The 19,087-nt window shown below is 49.3% G+C and overlaps 2 protein-coding genes across 2 annotated transcripts in view; one reads left to right on the forward strand and one right to left on the reverse strand.

The window, feature by feature from the left end:
• Positions 1–19: 19 nt before the first annotated feature.
• The window catches only part of LOC122371024 (cleavage stimulation factor subunit 3-like), a 44,947-nt gene continuing 25,879 nt past the window's right edge, over positions 20–19,087 (reverse strand). Inside the window, exons 5-15 of the mRNA XM_043347064.1 lie at positions 15,467–15,620; positions 13,805–14,038; positions 5,075–5,266; positions 4,467–4,658; positions 3,782–4,028; positions 3,396–3,465; positions 3,086–3,182; positions 2,634–2,722; positions 2,065–2,243; positions 1,594–1,728; positions 20–835 (exon numbers count right to left, since the gene is read on the reverse strand). Of these exons, the coding sequence (XP_043202999.1) occupies positions 645–835; positions 1,594–1,728; positions 2,065–2,243; positions 2,634–2,722; positions 3,086–3,182; positions 3,396–3,465; positions 3,782–4,028; positions 4,467–4,658; positions 5,075–5,266; positions 13,805–14,038; positions 15,467–15,620 (1,780 nt within the window). The 3' untranslated portion in view covers positions 20–644. The remainder of the gene's footprint in view (positions 836–1,593; positions 1,729–2,064; positions 2,244–2,633; positions 2,723–3,085; positions 3,183–3,395; positions 3,466–3,781; positions 4,029–4,466; positions 4,659–5,074; positions 5,267–13,804; positions 14,039–15,466; positions 15,621–19,087) is intronic.
• LOC122371025 (glutathione S-transferase 1-1-like) lies at positions 5,840–10,454 on the forward strand. Its single transcript, XM_043347065.1, has 6 exons — positions 5,840–6,029; positions 6,610–6,759; positions 7,020–7,078; positions 8,813–8,948; positions 9,272–9,439; positions 9,877–10,454. The coding sequence occupies exons 2-6, from the start codon at positions 6,610–6,612 to the stop codon at positions 10,039–10,041; spliced, it is 678 nt and encodes a 225-aa protein (XP_043203000.1). The 5' UTR covers positions 5,840–6,029; the 3' UTR covers positions 10,042–10,454.

A 19,087-nucleotide genomic window follows, 5' to 3' on the forward strand; every position in this document is an offset into this window, starting at 1 on the left:
CTCTCTCAAACACATCCTCTAATACCGACACGGTGTATTGTCAATCAGCTGCGTCCCCCATTCACATTGCCCAACTGATGTGATAGGTCCACGGTTCAAACTAGACACATCCCGGTGCACAAACTGTGCACACCCGGTGCCGCTAAAACAGCCCAGCGCGCGACAAACACCATGCACTGAAGCTCGCACGAGTCGCCTCAAGGCAGTGGTCAGAACGACCTGACCAAAGTGTCGCCAGGTAGCGGGGTAGTTTTCGCCCTTTTGTGCCCGTCGAGGCGATGTGAAAACTCATGAGCTGTCACCTGTCCAGGAGTGGCTCTGAAGGGCCACGATCAGGTGTAGACCTAGTTGGACTAATTGTCGTGCAGACATAACCCCGCAGTAGCTGGTGTGTGGATGGATCTTATGCTGATCCAACACGCACTGTATGCATATGTACACATGGACAAATGAACAGGCAGCAGATATCCAGGCGTTCGCATGGGTGATTCCACATGAACACATCTGCACAGACCCTCAGGCAGTTAATATTACCCACCGGACACGACCAGGAGCCAAATCGCGACGAAAAACTGATCCAGCGTCGGTACCCCTGGCGGTCATTTGTACAAGCGCTACCTCGTCAGCCGGCCGGTAGATGTCTCTCACTTGACTCGTTTCTGCTGTCGCTGCCGGTAGATGTCGTTGACGGGCGGCGCCTGGGCGTCTTCCTCGTCGGAGTCGTTGTTGCGCTTCTTGGCGCGGCTGGGCGCGTCGCGTTCGACGATCCAGTGGACTGACTTGGCCATCTCGAACTGGGAGCCGCTGTGACCGTTGGTCGCCCCGGGCTCCGGCGCTGCAGGTGGGCGCAGAGGGAGGACACAGTCAATCCGGTGAAACAGCAGGACAAATACCAGGAACACCGTGAGTTCGCACTTCGCCCCCCCCCCCACCTCCGCTCCGTCGTTTCCATCCTCAGGATACTGAAATCCTTCTCCTCCACACAGCAACCCCCCTCCGGGCTGGACAGGCAACTTTATCTCATGCGGGCTGCTCCCTTGGAGCGGCACCGCTGCTCCCGAGGGAGCGCACCCCGTAGCCGGGTGCAGGGAATGCTTGGGGGGCTGGTCGGCCTGTCCTTCGGGATGGGCTCAGTCCCGGTGACTCACTGGGGTGCCTGCCCAGACCAATTTCTCCCTCTAATTCCTATCATCCTTCCGGCTCTGCAATGGTCTCTTTAGACTGAAAGAGCCTACCCCCCCCCCCCCCCTAAAAAAGAGGCCTACCGGTCAGCTAGCGCCTGCACTACGCAATATAACCAGCGGTGATTGAGATGCAATAACAGTGGTCGCATGACCACATGTCCTGGCGATGCTAGCCCAATACTGTCATTCGTCCTCGACTCTCAGCTGCGACCCATGACAGCGTCTACCTCAGGAAACAACGACGGCTGCCTCCGCTGTATAGATCGAGATGTAAAATTCCAACGCCGTTCTTCACGCCACGGATATAAATAAGCAAAAAAAGGTTAGGAGTGAGTGCTATCCTACCGGAACATTAACAGCGCTTATCGTCTCATAAACCATAATTCTATGACGTTCCTACCAGACCCACCTTTGTCGGGCAGCTCCATCTTCTCAAAGATGGCCAGCAGGGCGTCCACACCCACGAAAGGTCCGTGGAAGGAGCGAGGCGGCGGCATCATCTGGCACAGAGAGTAGGCGGCCGGCGGCAGCGGGAACCCGCCGCCTGGAGAGGGAGGACGGTCAAATACGGGCCATCAATCATGGGAACTACGTCCTGACTAGCATACAAAACGAACTATCAGTAATCCTGAGGAGCATCCGTCCTGTAGGCCCTTTAGGTCTTCAGGCAGAGATCGACCAGCGGGTGGTAACAGGCTAATGAGAGTGCCCTGAATATTGCGTTTGTGCTATGCTCACAAGTGGACAAGAACAAGCCAAGAAAGGTGGTTTGACTACATCAGAGTCAAGCCGCAACTTCGCTGTGCGTGCTACGGAATGTCCACATTACATTGGCAGTTTTCCTTTTGTTTGCATTTCGCTTCCGTTGCAACACACTTACCGGGTATGGGGTGCTCTCCGGGCACCCAGTACTGTTTGGGCTTGTAGGGCACCATCTGGGAGAAGTCGGGCCGCGGCAGTTGCTTCTCCTCGCCGCCAGGGGCGCTGTCGGCGGCGGCTACGGGCCCGACGGCGGTGACGCCGCTGGTAGCCGTCTGCTGAGGCTGGTAGCCGATCGCCCTGTGGGGTTGATATAGGGGTTCACAGGTCAGAGGAGGATAAGAGTCAGAAACACAAAATGTTTGAAACACACCTCTGTTGACCTCAGGCTGAGGTCAACAGAGGTCAACTGTGGGTCAGGTCAACTGAGGTGAGATGAGGTCAGGAGGGATCAGCTGAGGTCATCAGAGGTCAATAGAGATCGGCAGGGTTCCGTGGATGTCATCAGGGGTCAGCTGAGCTCAGTGAGGATTCGAGAAGCTGGATGGTCATCGAGAGATCAGCTATCGTTGTCAGGAAAGGGCATCAAAAATAAGACAAGTACAGTAATAAGCACAGGACCGTATGAATGCGAAAACACTAATCCAAATAAAAAATCCCATGCATTCAAAGCAATTAAGGTAGACTGACCTGAGCTCCTGTCGGCTGCAGGGGAACAGGTCCAGAAACCGGTACCGGTCAACCAGCAGGGCAGTGTCCTTCCCCTCAAACTCCCGGACCTGCAGGTACGCGACACGGGACAGGAGAGTCAATACAGGGAGCAAGTAGGGACAGCGAAAACCGAACTGCTACTGGACGTTACACATAGCGAACTTATGTAGACCGAACGATCGGCGTCAATGCAACAATGACACGCATTGACAAATCACAGTGTCAATACACTAGGTTTGGCTGCCAGCATCTCACCTCTTGGTGCCATCACACAACACATATCCTGCGCCTCAATTTACACCCTGACACGGAACATAACTACACAATCGCTACATAAGATCGGTCTACCGGTGTTACAGCATACAGCAGCAATATACAGCATACCATATCTCTCCGCTGAGCCACCCTTCCCATCTTCTCCTACGGTTTACCTCGTTGAGAATGGCGCTGCGCCTCTTCTCCACCTTGACGATGCTGCTGAGGTCGCCGATGTTGCACTCAAACTCCAAAAACCGGTTCCATACCTCCCTGAGATAAAGAAGAACAGTCAGCGACACAATAAAAAGAGGTGCATGAGACAAGTAGGCAATTCAAAACATGATATTGCGTGCTCGACACCATGGATTTCAGCTTAAGCATTTTTCAGCTATGGATTTCAGCTACTCATCTCTACTCAGCTACGGTTTTCAAAGACAGACTAACAATGCGTATAACTCAATTACGAGATTCGTCTGTACTTACACTGAGCTGACCTCGTCCAGCATTCCTGAGCTGAGCACTCGTTCAAAGAGCACCCGGGTGTTGTTGTCCTCTGAAAACAGACACGGACATGGATGAGGGTCAAAATGGGATAACGCGTGTGCCGCGTGGGATTCGTAAAGTGGGATTCACGGGACATCATATATAAAAAATATTAGAAATGTGAGTTGAAATCGAACACAGTACGATCAATGCAATTAATTAACATTGCTGTATTCAAGATCAAAATCAACCTATAACACAATCATATTAAAACTAGCATAGTTCTGTCGAGATCACTGGGCTCAGTTTCAAGCTATTTGGTAAGGCCTACTTCCTCAGTGACCTAGACCGCAGTTCCCTCCTCTCTCCACAATCGTTCCACGTACCGTTCAGGTGGGACAGGTAGTCGATGTAGCTGAGGATGTACTGCGTGTTGTCACCAAACTTCTTCAGACCGAGCTCAAACACCTTGAACGCCACCTCCTTGTTCTTGCTGCAGTAGTACTCCATGAGAGCTGCGGCCACAAACACGTGGTGCCGACTGCGCTTGTCCTCGCGCGCCTTTTTGAACACTTTGCGCGCCGACTGGATGCCCTCGGCGCGCCGCGCGAACTTCATGTACTGGATGTATCCCTGGTGGGTGGAGACCGGGTGGGGTTACACTACAGCGACAGGCGAAATACTCCCTACCTAGTTACGGCTCAGGTGCAGTACCCGGTGGATGGGACATGGCAGAGACGGTGAGTGCCGTACCAGCTTTGGCGCTACCAAGCGTACATTCTGACATGAAAGAAAGTCATGAAAAACCTGGCATGAAAAGTTCGTTTCATATCTTTTCTGTGTGAAGGTTAGTTACAGTAGCAAAAAAAACTTGGTCTATGTATTGGCATTAGCATGTCACAGAAATATTGCACGCTCCATCTCATAAACCACAGCTCGCAGCCCTCTAAAACATTGTACCCAGTTACTCTCAGAACGACAGCTGCCATGACGTCTCCGTCAATTAAAGCACGACGGTCAGCCTCTTCTCGACATCTTCCGTGGTCCCTCCAGCCGTCACCACCGACTCACCAGTGTCGGATCAATGTCCTGCACCTCCACCAGCCCGCTGTAGATCTTGTGCACCTTCTCGTTGTTCATGCGCGTCTCCTCAAAGTCTGCATGTGCGAAGTAGATGAGCATGCAGCCGCGCATCGGGCCCTGAGTGGCCCGCTCGAACACCGAGGCGATCTCATCCGTGGTAGCTTTGGCGGCCGTCACATCCTGGAGAGCGAGTCAGCGGGGTCAGACGGTCGCCGGTGGTGGTAAAACGAGGTCAAATTGGGACAGGTGAGCTAAAACAGAGACCAAGATGGGTAACTGGTAACTGTGGTCCGTATTCGCGTCTCAAGATTGAATTCGATGTAGAAAAGTTAAAAATGCTATGATCCATGCGTGAAACTGGGCCAGAGGAATTACGCTAAAGAAGTGCAAGTACATTACCGAGAAGCCAAAAGAAATTCATCACGAATCAGGATGAAGACACATGACACCTTGGTAAGAAGTTTTTCTTATGCTCGCAGTATCATATGGAGCTAAGGTAAACACATATTTCCGGACATATCTTTTTCCACCGTACCCCTTTCCAACTCCAACTCCTTTCTCGTCCCTACTCCCGCACCTCTCCCATCCCTACTCACCCCCTTTTCGGTCATGACCTGCGCGGCCTCCTGCAGGAAGACGGCGTACTCGTACCACACGTCCGGGTGGTGGCCCAGACAGAGCAGACACTGCTCGAAGGCGAACGTCACCCGCCGGGTCCACAGCGACATGTCCTCCGTGCGCAGAGGGTTACTCTTCTCCCAGGCGATGTACTTCTTCCAGGCCGACATCTGTGAGCGGAGGGAGAGGTGGAAATGTGTGAAATGCGGCATATGACGGGTAAGCGAGTTTCTCGTGTTCTTTTTACCTACATGCATCTGAGTTATCACTCACCAGTCTGTCATAGCAAAGTGCGTGTCTTGTTGGCGTTGATGTTGTAGAATATGTGTATATGGAAGAGTGTGATGACTGGATTACTCGGGATCGTTCACCGAATTTCCATGTTAATGCTATGAAGATATAAGTGCTATACCACGAGGCATAAGCTCAAAAAAGTATCGAGAGAACAATCTACTCCGACAAATGAAAATTTCAATTCCGGTCGGGATCAGAAGGCACGAATAAAGTTACATACCTACAGCCCGATCGTTCGTTAATACATACATACTTGAAAAAAAACATACCTACAGCCCTGTTGGGGAGGGGGAGCCATGGGATCCATCATCCGAATCCGTCAGTCTCACAAGACGCGAAATCATCACTCTTATTCCAATTTCCAATAGTGTTATCTCAACGTTGGCCAGAGGCCGACGGGCTGACAGGCAGCTAACCGTTTGCAGTGAATACCAGACTAGCGGTGGCAGCTCTGCGCTGAATGCCCACAATCAGCTGACCACGCCTCCTCGCAGCACAGCCGACGAAGGCCACGGGCGCGACGTAAACTTTGAGGGGGACGACGGGAGGCACGCGTTCGTTGACGTTCGCGTTTTTGGCGACCTGAGTGGATCATTAGCAAGTGCGGATTTCGGGGAAGATCGCCATTTCAGCTGGAAGGTGAGACTTCGACAGAGCTCCGTCCTAGCCGAGGCAGGGCGCGGGTCGGACCCTTGTTACCGGGACCTTGCGTAAATGTGCAGACCCTCGTTACCCTTGCACCGGTCTGACTGTGACAGACTAAAAAAAAAAAAACGATTAACGTTACTTGATGCAATAGTGGCCGTCGATGTCTTCCTTTTTTCTTGCATGCGTGGAGTAGCTAATGCTTCAAAGCGATTGTATATGCCCTGATGCTTACGTAGTCTGTTTATAAATGATAATAGAGTAACAATGAACACCTTATATTTTATTATATATTCACACCGACACGACATAACTCATGATCATTCGTTTGTGTGCATGTCTGCAATATCAGCCACCCTATTCCTTCACTTTGGAGATGATGAGATAGGCCAATATCCGGGGACTTAACCTTGGGTTTCTGGTGAAACGGTAAACTACCTTGCCTCTATGCCCCATCGCTCACAAACTTCTGATTCTCAATGCTATGCCCAATGAATCCACCCAAATCATTCCTATTTTTCCCGACAGATGGCAGTCTGCTCCTCCACTGACTGTTTCCCCTTTCTCCCGGCAGATGTCAGGCGCGGCGATCGACCTGTACCACACACTCTGGAGCCCGCCGTCTCGAGCCGTGAGGATGATCGGACGGGCCGTCGGGGCCCAGTTCAACCTCATCGAGTGTAACCTCATGGCCGGCGAGCATATGAAGCCAGAGTATCTCAAGGTGAGGATGATGATTCAGAACATGTGATAAAAGCGCTGAGTTTAGCCTGAGGCACGCATAGGCTGTATATTTGTTCACGCTTTTGCTGTCAACACCGAGCAATTAACTAAAAAGGTCCCCATTCGCAAACTTCTGAATGTCGACTTGTTTCACTGTGTCCTTCAATGATTATAATTGCGTACTGCGTGTTGTTGTTGTTGTTGTTTTTTTTGAACAGCACGAAACTTTCCTCAGCTCAACCAGTTTTTTTTCCGTTTCAGATGAACCCTCTACACACTGTGCCGACCATCAACGACAACGGCTTCTATGTATGGGAGAGGTAACTACAGTGTGGCCAAATTGGTTTAGCGTTAGGGGGAGGATGTATAAAAAAGTCGTACGAGGATGTCACTAATTTAAAAAAAACTCGTCTTCAGTGTCATTTTAGGTGCAGTTTTTACAAGTTATGTGGAAAAACTATACCTGACGTCAAGCTCTGGTGGAAAGTAAAAAAAAATCAAATATTGTCATCAAAGATGTAAAAAGAAAAACATTGCAACAGTACGAGTATGACGATGCGAATCGTACATTGGAACATTTTTAGTCTTTATTCCTACACTAGGTATGCTTTCACAACAAAAGCTTTCACAACAAAAACGTTGTGATGATGTAATTTTGAAATTTCTGAGGATGTCATTATACTTTTCATTGGGGGTGACTTTCCCCGCAACATCACCAATTTGGCCACACTGGGTAACTATTAAACTACGGAGGAAAACCGAAAATATGGTGACGCTAAATTGAACTGAATGACTTGATAACGTGGCAGCACTTAACTTAGCTATTATATCAATATCCTTTTCCTGGTTTCCACTGTCTGTTTAGTTCCGGCCGCAAGTTTAGACGGCCAACGGCAGTCGCACTCATTGCCCAGTCATTGCCCTTCTCATACCAACTTGAACCCACAGCACACCTGGCTCCAGCCCACTCATTTGTTTAAGTTCTGTAACTGGGCCAACCGCTAGGTATATCCTCAGCGGACCCAGTTCTAATTGGAACTTGGAACGACTTGCCCTCTGCTCCAAAAGTTATGGTATAGAGCGGCCAACTTGTGCGGAAGCTCACCTAGGGATTATCTGACTTTTCACTTCAGGTTCTTTACGGCTTTATCGATTCATCGCATGTACTGGTCATTCGCCAGCGCCTCTCTCTGTCTCTGTCTCTGTCTCTGTCTCTGTCTCTGTCTCTGTCTCTGTCTCTGTCTCTCTCTCTCTCTCTCTCTCTCTCTCTCTCTCTCTCTCTCTCTCTCTCTCTCTCTCTCTCTCTCTCTCTCTCACTCTCTCTCACTCTCTCTCTCTCTCTCTCTCTCTCTCTCTCTCTCTCGCTCTCTCGCTCTCTCGCTCTCTCTCTATCTCTCTCGCTCTCTCGCTCTCTCTATCTCTCTCGCTCTCTCGCTCTCTCTATCTCTCTCGCTCTCTCTATCTCTCTCGCTCTCTCTATCTCTCTCGCTCTCTCTATCTCTCTCGCTCTCTATCTCTCTCTCTCGCTCTCTCTCGCTCTCTCTCGCTCTCTCTCGCTCTCTCGCTCTCTGTCTTTCTCTCTCCGCTCTCGCTCTCGCTTTCGCTCTCTCTCTCGCTCTCTCTCTCTCTCTCTCTCGATTTCGCTCTCTCTCGCTCTCTCTCTCTCTCTCTCGCTCTCTCTATCTCTCTCTCTCGCTCTCTCTCTCTATCTCTCTCGCTCTCTCTCTCTCTCTCTCTCTCTCTCTCTCTCTCTCTCTCTCTCTCTCTCTTTCTCTCGCTCTCTGTCTTTCTCTCTCCGCTCTCCGCTCTCCGCTCTCGGGTACTTACATGACCCATCAGCAGAAAGTTCCTGCCGCCCTCACCACTTTGTCCCGCCCCTATCCTATTTCCCCTGTTTCTCACGATTGAAGACATGGCTAGTCTTCACTATGCGCTGTGGCATATTTCCCGAGAGCTGACTCATTTACTTCCTGCGGCACTGTTTGATTCTTCTTTCGTCTGGACCCACTGAGTTGTAGTCACGATCACCGTTCCTGTCTCGTGTTTGGTTCCAGCCGGGCGATCGGCCATTACCTGATCAACAAGTTCGCTCCTGGCACCAGTCTAATACCCACCGACCTAAGGAGGAGGGCCCTCTATGATCAGATGCTCTTCTTCGATTACTCGCTACTCTTCAGCTTCTCTACAATGGTGGGTGGTTATGCAAGATATCGTGAGACACGTAAAGGTTAGAGTCCCCAACGTCATCTAAGAGAGAGGCATTGTCTGAGCTGACATACGAGTAAGAAGCCGACATAGCGACAGACACGGTTGGCGAAATTGTAATTTCATTATCAATTCTAATTTCTATTCTAATTTTATCATAATTGTCAATGTAATTACATAGAGAATCCCGGAAAGTGTAAGTCAACGTAGGCAATGTCAATAGGCCCAAACCACCCATTCATCCATTCTGACTAAACGTAGAACATGACGCTTCCTCCCTGCCCTACCCATACTGCCGATATTCCCAGACGCGCAAGGTTCTGCTCGGAGCTAAGCAGCTGGACCGGTCTGACGTCAAGAGGTGCCACGAGTGCCTGCGCCTGCTGAACTCCTTCCTGAGTGAGAGCGAGTACCTGGTCGGAGACGAGATCACCATGGTGGACTACTCGGCAGCTGCCAGCATCGCCGGCTGCCAGGTCAGGGGTCAGGGGTCAGGTCATGGGTCAGGTCAGGGGTCAGGACAGGGGTCAGGACAGATCAGGATTCGGGACAGGTCAGGGCCCGGGGGATCAGGCAGGGGCCAGGGGTAAGGACAGGGTCCCAAGACAGGTCATATGTATGATCGGCACAGAACGCGCGGTTTCATCTAAGTATTATCGAAAGACTGCTAAAGATGGAAAAGGCCAGAGAGATGATAGTTGTTTTACCTACTGGATTATCATGCCAAGATATGAATAATGCAAGTTTTATTGTTACGTGTTTATAAAGTATACAGACATGCATCTCTTCACGGTCGCACGGGTGTGTCCGATTCATCGGGTCAAGATCGATGATGGCATGTTGCAACAGCCCACACCATCCGATGTCATTGTGCGCTGATCTGTTAAACCATTCCCCTTTTCTCTGCCGGCAGACGGGTATGTTCGGCATCTCGGGCCACCCGCACACACAACGGTGGTTCAACAAAGTCCGGAACGAAATCGACGGATTCGACGAGATTAACGAGCCCGGTGTACAGATGATCCAGGCCTTCATGTCAATGGCGACGCCGCCAGACCCCAAACCATCGAAACTGTAACGAGGTGTGACGTAACTGGAGGACAAGCTAGGCGAGTGACGTCATCGGTGGACAGACAGCTAGATGTGACACCGCCAGACGAAAGTCAATGGATATTGTGGCCTTGTATGACGTCATTGGAGGAAATGACAGGCTAAAAGTGACATTACTAGACGGTAGCGAATGGATATTGTTTTCAGGTGTGACGATATGATAAAAGTTTGGTCATGTGTGGTCAGTGGATGCGCTCCCGTCTTTTAAGGATTCGCTGGCACTGTCGCACGGATGAGCGGATGAAGTAATAGTGTCTCGGATATCAAAATAAGTGGGACTGACTTTGCCCATGGAAGTGTTGTTACGTTGGAGTGGACGTATGATGTTATTAATGGTGTGAAGTGCTTGAGCGAGGAACATAGCGAGAATAGATACGTGAAGAATCATTGACCTTTTCCTCGAAAATGTAAAAACAATGCCAAAAGTTATATTGAATGCGGTGAGCTTTCGGCTACAAGCCTTCGTCAAACCAACAAAATGACACAATACAAGATTCAAAATTCATGTCAACATGCAACACTCTAGAACTGAATTTTTTAAACTGCCATTGTCGATACTCGTGCCTGTTTATGGAACAAACCTATCACTCCGCTAAAATCCAAGTAGACATAATGGTATGCAACAACATGTGATAAAGATAGTGATGCACCAAACACATGATCTCAGAAGTCACATATCGACTACCAGGCGACGGGGACCGTCGGCATACAATCACATGATAGGCCATACAATCACATCAGATTGATTGATAGGCCGTACAAACACACGGATACCTAGGCATACAATCACATGATAGGCCAAGAAGACAGGTTATAGTTTATCTTTGGTCGGTTTCTTCGGATCAGTATGGACTCAGCTATCTTACGGTCGGGATGGTCTTTAGCCTTATACAGAATTTTAACACCGAGAGGAATGTGGGGAACATCGGTTGTAGCGTGGCACATCATGAAATGGTCGCCCATCGGCGTCCCCTCAGATCTATTTACAGCATCACGTACATGCTCATTAAATCGCAAACGAACGGGGCGTTTCGTTTCTCCAATATACATACTCGGCTCCCCTCCCTCATCACAAAATTGAAACTGAACTTTTCATCAAGCCAACGAACTCAGGGATTATCCTCCATTACAAATCGGCCCACCCAACAGCGACCAAGCACAACATTGCCAGAAATCAGTTCCGCCGTGCGATGAGGAATTCTTCTAACAAGGAAAAGGAGAAGATTAGCATAGATAAGATTTGGGGACTTCTAGTTAAGAACGGGTATCCAAAGAGAATTCTCCAAAGGCTGTTAGAGGAGGTCAGGCGGGGAGAGAGACAAAAACGTGCTGATCGCATAAGTCAAAAGAAATGCAAGGACGGTTTCTTGTCTCTGCCATACGTTGATGAGGAGCTTGTATGCAAAATTCAGAGTAAGGTAAGGAAATCCGGCTTCAACCTTAGACTAGCATGGAAGAACCCCCAAAAAACTTAAAAACATGCTGATCAGATCGTCACTTTCAAAACCTCAGTGTCCGGGGGGACGGAGATGCAACACGTGCTCGTCAGGATTTACAGGGGATTGTACTCAAACGAATGTTGTTTATTGTTTAAATTGTAAGCTATGTGATGAGGGAGGGGAGCCGAGTATGTATATTGGAGAAACGAAACGCCCCGTTCGTTTGCGATTTAATGAGCATGTACGTGATGCTGTAAATAGATCTGAGGGGACGCCGATGGGCGACCATTTCATGATGTGCCACGCTACAACCGATGTTCCCCACATTCCTCTCGGTGTTAAAATTCTGTATAAGGCTAAAGACCATCCCGACCGTAAGATAGCTGAGTCCATACTGATCCGAAGAAACCGACCAAAGATAAACTATAACCTGTCTTCTTGGCCTATCATGTGATTGTATGCCTAGGTATCCGTGTGTTTGTACGGCCTATCAATCAATCTGATGTGATTGTATGGCCTATCATGTGATTGTATGCCGACGGTCCCCGTCGCCTGGTAGTCGATATGTGACTTCTGAGATCATGTGTTTGGTGCATCACTATCTTTATCACATGTTGTTGCATACCATTATGTCTACTTGGATTTTAGCGGAGTGATAGGTTTGTTCCATAAACAGGCACGAGTATCGACAATGGCAGTTTAAAAAATTCAGTTCTAGAGTGTTGCATGTTGACATGAATTTTGAATCTTGTATTGTGTCATTTTGTTGGTTTGACGAAGGCTTGTAGCCGAAAGCTCACCGCATTCAATATAACTTTTGGCATTGTTTTTACATTTTCGAGGAAAAGGTCAATGATTCTTCACGTATCTATTGACGTATGATGTTGCTCGAGTGAGCTGGCAACCAGTGAACTCAAAGAGCTGTACACAGAAACAATGCAATTTTAAATACAAGATCAAAACGATGCTTCATCTCGTTGCAGTATTTCATTCAAGCCAATCAAAGTACGTCCTCACCTGTTTGTTTCTTTGTTTGTTTTTTGTTGGGTTAGGCCCTTTCGGTCCAATTAGACCATTTCAGAGCCGGAAGGATGATATGAATTAGGGGGGCAGGCACCCTAGTGAGTCACCGGGGCTGAGCCCATCCCGAAGGACAGGCCGACCAGCCCCAAGGTACTCACTGGCCACTGCACCCGGCTACGGGGTGCGCTCCCTCGGGAGCAGCGGTGCCGCTCCAAGGGAGCAGACCGCTGCCCGCATGAGATAACCCTCGCCCGTAAACGGTGTTTTGCCACCTTCGCCCATGCAGAGGGGGGGGGGGGGTTGGTGCGACCCCCCCCCCCTGGCGTTTGAAAACGGAGCGTCGTAGAGCTTAGCGGAAAAGACCAACGGATTGCTCTCAACGAGATCTCGCGATTGGTGGTATATTTTTTGGTCCTAGGTCAACATTTGACCTACTTATGACCGGTCAAAGGTCAAATTTTCGGAAAAATCTAATTTTTTCAGATTTCCGCGCCGATTGCGGCAAAACGGTAAGAGATATCGACTTGAAACCTTCACTATCGTGATCCTTGATCAATTCTCTATCGTTTGGTGTGTATTTCGATGTCATAACTCTAAAAATGATGCGTTGGGAGCATCGGAAGTCTGCAAGGTCATTTGTGCATTGGGTCACGTCAGGCGTGTGACGTCACTGACCTGACCCTGACCCAAAATGAACTACAAGAAACAACTGACGATGCCTGAAATGGATAGCAAATTCGAATTCAGGGCATCAAAATACCCCGAAAAGGCATACAAGTGCAAGAAGTCATTACAGGTCAACCGAGGTCACTGACCTGACCTTGACTTTTAGTAGCCTTGAAAAGGTCAACGGACATTGTGCCAATGTCAAATCAGCCAGTTATGATTCTAAAACAATCCATCAGTGTGTCAGGTCAGTCGGCATTTATACCATTGTGAAGCAATCTCCAATTTAGCGCAGATCTGGCCGGAGGTTGTTCCCTTTATGACGTCATAACTCCGTGACCTGACATGACCTTGACAATTTTGTTTTACCAAAAGTTGCGCAAAGGATGCCCCAAAGGGTACTGAAAATTTGAGCAGGCTATCTGAAACGGTTCGGCGTGTAGCTAAGAAAAACCTCGGGGGGGGGGGGGGGGTTGCACCACCCCCCCCCCCCTACATGGGCGAGGGATAAAGTTGCCTGTCCAGCCCGGAGGGGGGTTGCTGCGTGGAGGAGAAGGATTTCCGTATCCTGAGGATAGAATCATGGAACGGTGTTGGCCTCACCTGTTTTTGTTCCTCGGGGTTGCCGGTGGGCGGTATGCTCGGGTAGTTTCGGTTAATGGCCCGAATCTCGTTCTCCATCTCTCGCGCCACGCGCTTGGCGTTCACGTGTTCCCGGGTGTGTTCCATGGCCATTTTCTCGGCGATGATGGGGTTGATGCTGTTCTCGAAGATCATGTAGTCCTTCCACAGGATCTCGACGTTGTTCATCGGTGTCAGCACGCCGCGCTGGAACACCTGGTGGTACGAATACGAACGAGAGGTTTGTAAAACGGTCAGCAGGTGTCAGCCCCTTGTCTGTGTGCCGATAAAGTAAATAAATAAATAGCATAATGTGAAAGAAACCGAAGTACAAATAAAGTGACGAGAGTAGCTGGGGAGGCCCGACATCATTGCGCTCCGGGCACGTCCCATTGTCTCTTCGGGCCTATGCATCTTGAACTAAGACGCCTCAGAAAATAAAAAAGCAGGCAATGTAGGAAACAGAACGAGTGTTTCGGATTATGCCATGCGAGCAAGACGGCAAGCGATTGCTTAACCCGACTAGTGTAGAGAGAAATATGAGCTCAGGGTAAATACAGCTCCTAACCCTTTGAGTATTTCCAAATGGTGAACCAAACGCCTTGTGAATAATAAAACACTGTGTGCGGCCTAGAAGATAAATGTTTGAGATAAAATGTGACACAAACATCCTAATGCTCCGCTTCCGACTGATATTAATGATCAAGGGCAATTAATGATGCGAGTCTGTTATCAAAACACTACGTTTGTACCCTATGTCCTTCTGAGTCGGCCAAACTGTAGCGCTAGGAGGCGATCGGTGTCAGCAATAGAGAAAACGCGTCATTCTGGCTGTAGTACAGTCTGGATACTGAGACCTCGCCACCTCTAGCAGTCTTCTCACGTAGTACGTGACACCGAAAAACGTATGATTCTCCCGGATACCCTTCGACCTTCCAATAAGCACCATTCGAAATGTCAGCGGTCGCAGGGTGGCGCCGACAGGTTCAGGGGCGACTCCGACCCAACGGCCGGCCCGGAGCGGGTCACCCTCATCGGCAGAGAGATATTCGGCAATTCTCCGGCGGGTCGCCGATCCATATTGAGATTACCGTCATAAAATCTCCACGCCCCGTGGGCCTGAGATCATTTTGCACGGCTCGGACCCCGATAACCCAGGTGGAAGTGTCACGGGGGTACCCCGGTGACCCGGCGCGGGCTCGGAGCTGTCGCCGGACCGGTGCTCTGTATGCCGCCCGGGGTCACGGGGCCGGGCTACCAATTAGTCGGGCGAGGCATCGGGACAGATTGTACGGCGGCGATAGGAATGAAACGGAGGTCGTGATGTGCCCGTGCGAATGCCGAATAGCAATGGACTTTCGAAGCTCGTTTGTCTTCCATTTTTAGCCCAATCTAACAAAGAACCTGAATTAATTAGTTAGAACAGTATTTCTAGGCTATGGTAAAACGAAACAAGTGCATGCAACATGTCTAACGCGTGACACATTATCAAGGTGAGGGAACATTTTAAGAAAAAAAAATCTTCTTCAACTATCCCACGGCAAAAAAAAATACAAAGCTAATAGACAATAGTCAGGGGAAGGAGGCCCAATGTCAGCCCGAGTAACGCAAAATTAACACTATAACACTGTCATGGCCTGTTACCTTTCTGATGGCGGATATTTTCTGGTTTTCGGCGTACGACCCCACGGCGTCGGCCGCCTTCAGAAAGGCCAGGTATTCGTGCCACACGGGGAACGAGTGGTAGTCCATGCCGATCTTGTCCAGAGCAAAGTCGTACGCCTGCGCCATTTTCTCCCTGTGAAAATAGACGGGGAAGAGGGGGTGTTTAGGTGATTGGACGGCAGGGGGTTCAGCTATGTAAGCCATCTGACACCGCCTTTTATGAGTGTTGAGCATAAAAGCCCGGAAACACAAGCGAGGAAACGCTGCAATCCAGTTTGTAATTCTTTCCGCAAAATCTAAAAACGGCAGGTGAAAAAATGAAAGTAAAGCAAAACGGCATTACCAAAAAGTAAAGTTTTTGGTAGTTCAGCTGACATTTAGGTAACAAATAGTTTGCGGTAACGGACTTTTAGATTAATAACGGGAAAAGAGCACCAAGACGGAAACGAAAGGTTTAAAATAAAATTTCCCAAAGCAAGAATGAAATTATACATGGCACCCAATTTCGAAGCAGCAAAAATGTATGCGCATTTCGGGCGAGTTCTGATAGCTCGTTTCCTTACTGGGTCACGTAGGGTGACAACCAATCAAAATGCAATAAGGCGTACCCTGCGCCTGTCACCATCGATTCCAGCCGAGTCACGATGTCCTGTGAGCGATCTAGCCCACATGAGCGAGGGGAGAGCGAGGGGATCAATTCATAGTTAGAGCTGCTCTCTCGCTCCCCGTTGGACGCCTCTGACTGGACGCGCAGTGACCAGGAGGGTGCGAGCGGGAGGGAGAGGGGCTGAAAGGGAGGATGGGAGAGTGGAGAGAAGGGACGGAGACACACATATAGGAGAGTGATGATACTGACAGAAAGGCAGAAGATGGATGGAGAGGATGAGCGGGTGGCGGATGGGGCGACGACAGCACTGCCCAAATGTAGCTGGGCGCTTGTTACAAGGACCGCGCTGTATCCACTAGAGCCAATAGACTCTTAAACGCACTTTGGCAAAGTTTTCTATAAGACCAAGGCTCGTTCATCAGCAACAGGCACAGAACCCGGGTAGCAAACTAGCGACGGAGAATTAATATGGGGAATATTTCAGTGGATAATTAAATAACCGGAACCCAACTGACGGGCGACCGTCCATCGCTCATGGAACATGAATTAGATGGCGGTCTCAAACGTAATTTGATTTTAAATGAACCGATCCAGCTCAGATGGCTTGATGGCCTGGAATGAGGACGGATATGAGATTCCTGTCCCTTCTGACCAAAGTCATCTCAGTCGTTTTTACTGTTGTGCTCTCATGGATGACGTAGTGATGGATGTCGAACTACAAATATCAGCAGACATAATGGGGCACATTTATAACCGACAAAATAAACACTGCCTTAGATCATACATCTCTTTTAAATGTTGTGAACAACAGCAAACATCAAATATTGGTTCTGTTTGCAGCATTATTTGACAATGCATGAATGTGAGTGAAAGGGGAGGGTCTTTGCCAGTTTAGTCTTCAGAAAACCTTTCTATTGCGCCGTCCTTGTAAACTTATTAGTTCTCAATCTATTTACAAGACATATGGGAGCATGTGGATAATAGTAAATAAGCATTACTCAAAACGGAAACCCCTGACGGGGTATTAATCAATCCTACTTCATTTTAAAATAACGAACTGAGACTGATTCACTTCTACCACTGACCCCGAGAATTTGTAACGAGTGCGGATCTGTAAGCGTCGTCCACTTTTCCTCTCTGTAGCTCAGAACACAGTTCTTCAGACCTTCTGTTCTTTTTTCCGGCCATAAGCCATTCAGTAAATCATCCGAGACCTCATTCAGACACTCTGATGCCAGTCATAAATTCACACCAGCCACTGGCTACAGTTATAAAATCACGCCAACCATTGACAACGCGACCGCTCTACACTGGCCCAATGGCCAATGCGATCCATTGAATGCGTTCCATGCCGTGATCAGACAAATCACTCATACGACATTCAATGCCTTTGTGCACGATAAAGCGTTCCCTTTCCCAGAAGTGTCTGATCAATGGGAACTTCTGCATCAAACATTCAGGCGGTATTCAAAATGACCCGTCTGACCTCATGGAAGAGCAAATATCGCGGTCCAAGCCAGCTGAGCAAAATGTTCAACACAGAAAGCCAAATTTCAATGGTATCCCAGTCACCATTGATTCTGCGAATCTGTATAATATGACTGTCTGTGGCAACTATGCACAAAAAAGTTTTGCACACACCTGACCAGTGCAGTGACCATGTCCTAGCACAACTCGTAATCAATTCGACCACTAGCACCGACGGCCCCGGTTGCGCCAGACACTAACGGCGACGGCGACGAAAACTTCAATTTAGTAAATGCCTTTCCCAACCCAGCCGGTGCCGTGGGGCGCATCCATACACACACACGGGTCCCGCATTCCCTCCCAGAGGGCGTGGCACTACAACTCATAAACGCCTGCGACGTATGATGAACCGCCGCCGCTGCCGTCATCGCCATCGACGCCGCGACGACTTTGGAGGAGTTATGAAGCTGATTGGGTCCGGACTGTCGCAGTTCGCCGCGACTAGGCTCACCCCAGCCACACATGGAATGCGGGCCCGGTCGCGCCGCGGCCGCTCCCATGAGCCAAGTTCGACAGGAGTCTGGGGACATTACGAAACTGGACTTCAACTATTGCGAGCCCGAGCGGGTCGCGTCAGACCCGACCGCAGCGCCAGCCGTCATTAATAACGATATTGCTAGAGTTCGCCGGTTACGCCGACCGAAATGTCCACAGAGGGCATTGAACCACGACTGTGAGAAGGCATTGGATGACTTGCTGACATCTGCTGGCAAGTTGAAAACTTCGTAGCAATACGGCTGTCAGCATGCGTCAAAAAGGGTGAAATAGTGGATAAGAGGACGGATTTCCGACAGTGGGTCTCTCGCGTGAACCAAAGAGACATCGATACCATATTCTTTCGTCAGGGCGAAAGTCCCTGCTGACGTCTACGTTAGATCGAATATCGAGATAGCAAACATAAAAACTGCCACACTTGAGACACCTGAGCACCGATCGTATTCAGTTGCGGCCGGATAATTCCGGTTTGTACCAGACAATAGTACGGGTATCGGGCCGGCACTCGCCGCAGAAAAATCACTTTGGCTACCACCCAGTGCGTGATTGTTCGCGTGCCGATGGGGGGAGGGGGAGGGCGGGTGTCATTGTCAGACGGTCACCGTCTTAGTCACGTTCCATTACACCGAATCCCGAGGGACTTCCCGGGAGAGAGAGAGAGGAAGAGAGAGAGAGAGAGAGAGAGAGAGAGAGAGAGAGAGAGAGAGAGAGAGAGAGAGAGAGAGAGAGAGAGAGAGAGAGAGAGAGAGAGAAAGAGAGAGAGAGAATGAAAAATCCAATAATTCAACTAATAATCAGACAAAATAATACATTAGGTATACCTACGCAAAGAAGAAGCATTGCAAGCACGCGAGGCAATTGCCGGTGATTAGGACTAGCTAGCCCAAAATAGACGAAAAACTGATCCGATGATTTGACAGTCCAAACTGAATTTAATCAAATGATTCATGATAAATTCGCATACATAATTT

This window comes from Amphibalanus amphitrite, unplaced genomic scaffold, assembly GCF_019059575.1.
Source record: "Amphibalanus amphitrite isolate SeventyFive unplaced genomic scaffold, NRLGWU_Aamphi_draft 001196F_arrow, whole genome shotgun sequence".
NCBI lineage: Eukaryota > Metazoa > Arthropoda > Thecostraca > Balanomorpha > Balanidae > Amphibalanus > Amphibalanus amphitrite.

What these genes read in the sequence shown, in the direction of transcription:
- LOC122371025 (XM_043347065.1), top strand. Translation starts at nt 6,610, where the DNA reads ATGTCAGGCGCGGCGATCGACCTGTACCACACACTCTGGAGCCCGCCG. An exon ending in TGAAGCCAGAGTATCTCAAG is followed by an intron (nt 6,760 to 7,019) that starts GTGAGGATGATG and finishes TTTCCGTTTCAG; the next exon opens with ATGAACCCTCTACACACTGT. An exon ending in CCAGCATCGCCGGCTGCCAG is followed by an intron (nt 9,440 to 9,876) that starts GTCAGGGGTCAG and finishes CTCTGCCGGCAG; the next exon opens with ACGGGTATGTTCGGCATCTC.